The sequence below is a fragment of the Coptis chinensis genome, chromosome 2, assembly GCF_015680905.1.
Source record: "Coptis chinensis isolate HL-2020 chromosome 2, ASM1568090v1, whole genome shotgun sequence".
In the NCBI taxonomy this organism is placed as follows: Eukaryota; Viridiplantae; Streptophyta; class Magnoliopsida; order Ranunculales; family Ranunculaceae; genus Coptis; species Coptis chinensis.
Genome location: NC_141457.1, coordinates 102,668,081 through 102,676,195, shown reverse-complemented (window position 1 = coordinate 102,676,195; position 8,115 = coordinate 102,668,081). Strand labels below are relative to the sequence as shown.

Below are 8,115 nucleotides of genomic sequence, written 5' to 3'. Positions count from 1 at the left end.
AAATATGTTATGTACATTATCTGTGTAAGGTTTAACACTTACGATATCTGGGTGATTTTAAAATCTGGCCTATTTCAATGATACCGATATTTTTGAAATATATCAACTGATTTTCTATTACTGATTCCAATGGCTCTCTTTCTTTAAAAAAGTAGTGTTAAAACTTGCCTAAAGTAGTAGGCTCAAAATGGAAATTTAAAAGTGAAATTTAAAAGTCGATAAAGTGAATCAAGAAATTTTAATTTTAAATATTTTATCGACTTTTTATTTATTTTTTTCGACTTTAAATTAGCTTTAACAACAACAATTTTAAAAGGATTTTTTAAATTCTCTGTCAAGAAATTGGCTGATTTTTAAATGTACTACCATGCTAGCCTAATATCTCCCAACTATGGGTGTTTTTGGCAACTAGGATTTTTGGGGTGGAATTCAGCAAAGGCGGATGCAGGATTGGGCAAAGTTGGAAAGCCAACTCATAGATTCATTCTTGGAATTCAAAATATATTTTCAAAAGTTAAGAATCATCCTGTTGCTAAACTTTTTATGAAAATCAAGGAATTGTAAGTTTTTATAAGGGACAGAAACTTGAGATTTACATATATTCATTTTCAATGGAAAACTTCCAAACATACTTTTAATGGTTATTTTCACTTGAAAATTGGATTTCCGGGTTATTTTCATCCGGAAATTATTCTTGAGAGTGATTTAAAAAATAATAGTTTGAGTGATTTTCACTCGAAAATGGGATAAATTTATTGTTTTTTTTATTGGATAATTATTGGGACCATTTTTTCTCTTAAACCAATCAAGAGGCCATATATCAAAGTAGAGAGTATAAATTAAACTTGGACATTTATGTTGCTCGTTCTTTTAGTGATCCAAAGACTTGCCGGCAATGTCAATGACAAAGCGGTATCTAACATCATTCTTCGCAAGACGGCCCATGGCCTCATTAATCTTATCCGGTGAGACTACCTCCACGTCGCAAGTGATGTTATGTTTGCCACACAAATCCATCATCTCTTGTGTCTCTTTCATTCCTCCTGTCATGCTGCCCTTCACAGCTCTTTTCCCTACAATAATTGAGCCATCGTTAAAATCGTTTCTCATTAATGACAATGGATTGTTTTTTTTGGTAACTGCAATTTATTTATCTTATATTTCTAAAGGTACATAGAGCAGTGCTGTATTGCACCATAGGAGGTATATCCCAGTGAAAGTTGGGACAACGCTTCAGGTACTTCCTGCCGAATGGGAATGGGATTTTTCCACCAATTATTATCAGCCGCCTGATCTGAACCAATTTTTGCAAACTTGTCAGCCACAAAATTGCTCTCTCTATAGCTCTAGATAAGTTCAAAACTTGTGTTTACTGCTAGTAGTTCCTTGATGTCTGTGATTACTGATCGAACATCCCAAGGTATGTGGTGAGAATTCCTCAATGCAGTTATACATATATTATGAGTCAGTTTCAAAGATCCGACATATTTAGCTTATGAGCTAAGTATACACTGGTTCTCAATGGATTGTTGACAAAGGCTTAAAACCAATGTCCGGTCAAACAGGCAATTTAATATAATGCTGGGTCAAAGACATACCGAAAATCAAAGGAAAAGAAGGCAGCTCGACGGGCTTATCTGGGGCACCAACAAGTACCAGAGTTCCGTTCACTTTAAGCAGCTCCAAGATCGGGCCCAGGGAATGTGGCGCAGAAACTGTATCTATGATGAAATCAAGAGTCCTCTTACCGGCCTGTCACCGAAGAATCGTAAAACAACTATGTAACCTAGTAATAATGCTTACTAAAAAGGTTGATGTAGAAGCCAACGTAAAATTATAAAGTAGATAATCACCTTCATTTGTTGTAAATCGCTGCTTACAATAAAGCCATCTGCACCCAGGCGCTCTTTAGCTTCTTTTTCTTTGGAGGGAGAGGTACTAATGACTGTGACATGGAGCCCAAAGGCCTTGCCAAATTTCACAGCAACATGTCCTAACCCCCCCAAACCCACAACTCCTAGTTTCTTCCCAGGTGAATTTAGCATGTTATTATCCTTCATTGGGCTGAATACTGTAATTCCAGCGCATAGTAGAGGGGCAGCGGCATCCATAGCTAGGTTTTCCGGAACATGGACCACATACCTTATTTCAATTTCCATCAAACAGTACAATCAGGTATTTTATACTAGAATAGATATTCAATGACACGACATTCTCAGAGGTTGTTGGGCAAAAAATGGTGCAGGGCTATAAGTATCATATATAGCGTTTGTAAGCGTTATTACCTCTGGTCAGCAACTATCATATTGGAGTAACCACCATATGTAATGCTTCCATCCCAGAAAATGCCATTGTATGTAAATTGGATTTTGTCACAGTAGTTTTCTTGCGAGTCGTTGCAGAATTCACATTCTAGGCATGAAGCTGCTAAACAACCAATCCCCACCCTATCTCCCTCCTTGAATCTGGTCACATTGCTTCCTACCTTTGTGATCAAACCCGTAATTTCGTGCCTGATAAGAACAATTTCGTTATATCAAACAAGTTAACATTATTAGTAAAGAATTAAAAAGTTCCATATCTTAAGAGAAAGCACTCACTATACTCATAATACAGTGCGGAAAGTGTACAAAAACAGGAAGAAAACATACCCAGGGACAACAGGGTACATGGTGATCCCCCAGTCGTTCTTTGCGTAGTGAAGATCAGTGTGACACATTCCGCAGTACAAGATCTCAATGGTTACATCGTCAACACCATTTTCCCTACCACCAAAAAAAAAAAAAAAAAACAATTAAAAATAGTCTTTTAGTATAGAAAATACTTCAGCAGACAACACTTGGATTCAAGTTAGAGATATTAATAACTTCTGTTAAGTACCTTCTTTTGAACGTGTAAGGAGTGATCTTGCCGGAGTTATCAAGAGCTGCCCATCCAGAGACGGTCTGAGTGTGGTTTGGTGTTATCTGAGTCATGTTGTCAAACACTCACTGCCGGCCTGGATAGTTTGCTCCGCTAACTCTTTGCTTCACTAGCTAATTTATAGAAGCTAGTCAAGCAATCAAAGGAGACACGGTTTTCATTAATTTCTGTCTCATAAATTTTGGCCATGTTTTTCAATGCTATTGACTAATGTCCAACTACTTCATCCGTGCTAGCCTTCAGCTTTTAAGTGCATTTTGGAGGAAAGTTATGTCCACGGTTGAGTAATGACTATGGTTCGTAAGTGTTCATTTAGCTTGGGTGGGTCGAGACCCGAGACTGCCTGCCAGCCCTGCCTGATCTAACTGTCTAATGCAGTTTCTGTTATGCCAAGATGGCAGGATCTTCCTTGAAATGCGAGGTTGGCAGTTGTAAATTGGAAAGGAGCGCCTATATATCCACAGAGTCGCACAGAGTCAAAAGTATACTAACCAATATTCCAGTACTTTAGCGGTTTCCCTTCATACGAGTAACCCCATTTCATCCTATTTCACTGCCTAAAGTGTTTGCTATTGTAAGCGTGACACATTACCACTTCTAAAAATTTGAAATGCATATATCTATATGGAAATATACCCAAACAGGGTAACTAACTTTTTTTTTCATCAATTAGGGTAACCAACTTATAAAATTCGTCAATAAGGATAATCCGTTAACCTGCTATCCCAAATTCTCCGATCTATTATTAATCTAAAAAAATAAATCAATAAAAATAAATATTTATCAAAATATTTAAAAAAAATTATATTTTCTTTGAAAAAATATATTTAAAAAATCAAAAAAAATAATAAAAAAATTCTTTAAACAAATTAATAAAACAAAAATTTATCCAAAAAATATATACTTTAAAAAAGTGTGTCCTTAAAAAAACTAATGAAAAATATATATTCTTTAAAATATATATATATAAGAATATACTTTTTTTGGATAAATTATTTTATTGATATTTTAAAAATAATTAGTAAAAAAAACTTTTTCAAGATTTTTTTAGATAAATATTTATTTTATTAATAATAATAGATAACGGCGAATTTGGATGGGAAGTTGACGGATTACCCTTATTAACCAATCCTATAAGTTGGTTACCCTAATTGACACAAAAAACAAGTTATTTGCCTCAATTAAAATTTAGGGGTTAGTTTGTTATCCTATTTGGTTATTTTTACTATATATATATCATATATCAATATATCAATATCTATCTATATCTTAATAATAAAGCCCCCACAAGGGATATTTTTCGACCTCTATTAAAATTCCACGTCATCTCCTATTAAAATCGGGAATTTTTCTTCTATTTGAAAAACGGAAATATTTTTTTACAATGGGAATTTCTCTCCTATTATAACGGGAATTTCTTTCCTATTAAAACAAATTATAGCACTTCTAATTAAAGCGGGAATCATTTTCCTATTAAAATGAGAATTACTCCACTATTGAAAAGGGAAAATCTAGCATATCTAATTAAAAAGAGAATTATTTTTCTATTAAAACAAGATCTCTCTCCCAATTGAAAAAACGGGTTTTTAAAACTTAATTAAAACTTAATTTAAAACAATTTGTTAGAAAATTAAAACGGGTTAGCGACTAAAACGGTAGTCCTAATTTTCTAAAAAAAATCTTAATGTTTTCAAAAGAGCCGGTGCGTATGCACGGGCTTGCAAGCTAGTCTTAATATTAAAGCTCCCACAAGGATATTTTTCGAGCTCTATTGAAATTCCATGTCATCTCCTATTAAAACAGAATTTTCTCTCCTATTTGAAAAATGGAAATCTTTTTTTTTAAACGGGAATTCCTATCCTATTATAACGAGAATTATTCTCATATTAAAACAAATTCTATCACTTCTAATTAAAGCGTGAATCTTTCTCCTATTAAAATATAATCTCTCTCCCAATTGAAAAAACGGATTTTTAAAACTTTATTAAAACAATTTGTTAGAAAATTAAAACGGATTAGCGACTAAAACGGTAGTCCCAATTATTTAAAAAAAAATCTAAATGTTTTCAAAAGAGCCGGTGCGTATGCACGAGCCTACAAACTAGTTAATATTAAAGCTCCCACAATGGGTATTTTTATAGCTATCTTAAAATTTCACGTCATCAACTCTTATTAAAAAGGGAATTCTTCTCATATTGAAAAAAAAGAATTCTAGTACTTCTAATTAAAACGAGAATCTTTCTCCTATTATAATGGGAATTTCTTCCCTATTGAAAAAAGAAAAATCTAATACTTCTAATTAAAATGGGAATCCACCTCTTATTAAAAATAGGAATCACACTTTTAAATTAAAACGGGATCCCTCACCCAATTAAAAAACGAGCTTTTAAAACTTAATTAAAAAAGTGTGATTTTGAGTTATCCCCCTAAAGTTATGTCGAGTTTTGTGTTTAACCCCCAAAATTTGAATCATCACAATTAGACCCCAATCTGTCTCAAACCTCTAAAAATACTGTTCATTTTTTCCATAATGCCCAAACTACCCCTTTCAAGAAAATTGAGGAGCAAATTGTTTTTTCCCCAATTAAACATGGCCCACTCCAATAACTTAGATTAAAACCCCCAACTTAGGGTTTTATTTTGCTTCTCACTCTATTTCTCATCTCCTCGCTTTGTCTGCTGAATTTCCAACATCCATTTCTCGACATTCAGTTTTTAATCTCGAAACAACTACTTCTTACACTGGAATCCACGATCTATTTGCTTTGACACCCCACATGAGCTTCCTGAATACCAATTTGGAACAAACGAAGAGTTTCCCCAACCTTGATACGGGCAGGATCAGCCTAGTTGCTCTTAACAGTATCACCCCAATTGAATGTGGTTGAGCTTGAAGTCATGTTTCTTTATCTTTGAATGAGAGCACTATCATCATCAAAAAGATAATCAATGACCTCATTATTCTTTCTAATAATAATTTTGGACGTTTTCTGAGCCTCAAATTCACGCTTCTCAGCTATGCTTTTCATTGTTTCATGGGTATGAAAAATTGGAGTTTTAACGATCTGTTTTCCCTTTGGTTTATTCACAGCACACCTTTCATATACCGACTTCCCAAACACATTTCTCCTGACACTCTTCTTATTGCTGAGATTTGCAGGCTTCATTCTCATTTTCTCATCATTGTTACTGAAGTAAGAGGACTTGGCATAGGATGGAGACAGTGTGCTTTCACACGATTGCTTGAAACTGATTTTCGCAAAATCCTTTTGCGTTGGCTGACTATCAAACTGGTATAATCTGTTTTTTTCACTAGATTTTTCACCAACCCTCCTATCTTGGTAACACTCAATTAGTTCTTGATATTCATCCACGGGGTCAAGCAGAGCTCTCCTCCCATAACCTGCTGGGAAATCTCGACATGCCGATCTATTTTGTCGAGGATATTCTCTATGCAGGCTCTGTTCTACATTTTCAGGAGGAAATGATGCTTGAGGTCGATCTGAATCCTCAATATGTACAACTGTGAAAGGGTAGTTTGGGCATTATGGAAAAAATAAACAATGTTTTTAGAAGTCTGAGACATATTGGGGTCTAATTGTGATGATTCAAATTTTGGGGGTTAAACACAAAACTTGACATAACTTTGGGGGGATAATTCAAAATCACTCTTAAAAAAATTTGTTGAGAAATTAAAACGGGTTTTAAGACTTGATTAAAACAATTTGTTAGGAAATTAAAATGGGTTAGCAACGAAAACATAAATCACGATTTGTTAGAAAATATTTATATGTATAGTTATGATTGTTGAGCAAGTTTTCAAAATAGTAGGTGCATATGCACAAGTCTACTTTCTAGTATATATATTAAAGCTCCCACAAAGAGTATTTTTCGAGCTTTATTAAATTCCACATCATCATCGACCTTCTATTGAAAAAGGAATTTATAGTACTTCTAATTAAAATGGAAATTCCTCTCCTATTGAAAATTATAATCTAACACTTTTAATTAAAATGAAAATCCTTCTCCAATTAAAAATGGGAATCACACTTCTAAATTAAAAGGGTATCCCTCCTCCAATTAAAAAACGGGGTTTTAAAACTTAATAAAAATAATTTGTTAGAAAATTTATATGTATAAATAAATTTATTTATAATTATTGACCAAGTTTTTAAAAGTTCAATTGCGTATGCACGAGCCTACTTTCTAGTCAATATATCTATATATTATTATTAAAGCTCCCACAAGGGGTATTTTTCTAGCCTTTTTAAAATTCAACGTCATCAACTCCTATTAGAACGGGAATTCATCTCCTATTGAAAAGAAAAATTATAACACTTCTAATTAAAACGGAAATCATTTTCCTATTATAATGGGAATTCATCTCCTATTGAAAAAGAAAAATTTAGCACTTCTAATTAAAACGGGAATCATTATCCTATTAAAAATGGGAATCACACTTTTAAATTAAAACGGGATCCCTCCTCCAATTAAAAAATAGATTTTTAAAAATTAATTAAAACAATTTATTAATAAATTAAAACGGATTTTAAAGACTTGATTAAAATAATTTGTTAATAAATTTAAATGGGTTAGCGACGAAAACATGAATCACGATTTGTTAGAAAAATTTTGTATGTATAGTTATGATTGTTGAGAAAGCTCTTAAAAGAGCCGTGTGTATGCACGGTCTACTTTCTAATTCATATTAAAGCTCCCATAAGGGGTATTTTTATAGCTCTCTTAAAATTCTATGTCATCAACTTCTATTAAAACAAAAATTCATCTCTTATTGAAAAGAGAAATTATAACACTTATAATTAAAAACGGGAATCATTCTTCTATTATAATGGGAATTCATCTCCTATTGAAAAAAGAAAAATCTAACACTTTTAATTAAAATGGAAATCCTTCTCCTATTAAAAACGGGAATCACACTTCTAAATTAAAATAAAATTTTAAAACTTAATTAAAACAATTTGTTGATAAATTAAAATGGATTTTTAATACTTGATTAAAACAATTTGTTAGAAAATTAAAACCGATTAGCGACGAAAACAAAAATAACGATTTGTTAGAAAATTTCTATATGTATAATTATGATTGTTGAGTAAATTTTCAAAAGAGCCAGAAAAGGCGTTTACTAACGGTTATATCCGTTACTTATATTTTTACTAACGGTTATATCCGTTA

The 8,115-nt window shown here is 32.6% G+C and overlaps 1 protein-coding gene across 1 annotated transcript; it reads right to left on the bottom strand.

The window, feature by feature from the left end:
* Positions 1–728: 728 nt before the first annotated feature.
* Positions 729–3,054, bottom strand: LOC147519818 (putative cinnamyl alcohol dehydrogenase 6). The gene is made up of 6 exons (XM_086591359.1): positions 2,881–3,054; positions 2,652–2,765; positions 2,286–2,513; positions 1,854–2,142; positions 1,599–1,752; positions 729–1,073 (listed from the first exon to the last, which is right to left on the bottom strand). Exons 1-6 carry the CDS (start codon positions 2,973–2,975, stop codon positions 871–873), a joined length of 1,083 nt encoding a protein of 360 aa, XP_086447485.1. The 5' UTR covers positions 2,976–3,054; the 3' UTR covers positions 729–870.
* Positions 3,055–8,115: the final 5,061 nt, after the last annotated feature.

What these genes read in the sequence shown, in the direction of transcription:
- LOC147519818 (XM_086591359.1), bottom strand. Translation starts at nt 2,975, where the DNA reads ATGACTCAGATAACACCAAACCACACTCAGACCGTCTCTGGATGGGCA. An exon ending in ATGATAGTTGCTGACCAGAG is followed by an intron (nt 2,143 to 2,285) that starts GTAATAACGCTT and finishes AATTGAAATAAG; the next exon opens with GTATGTGGTCCATGTTCCGG. An exon ending in TTCTTTTCCTTTGATTTTCG is followed by an intron (nt 1,074 to 1,598) that starts GTATGTCTTTGA and finishes CAATTATTGTAG; the next exon opens with GGAAAAGAGCTGTGAAGGGC.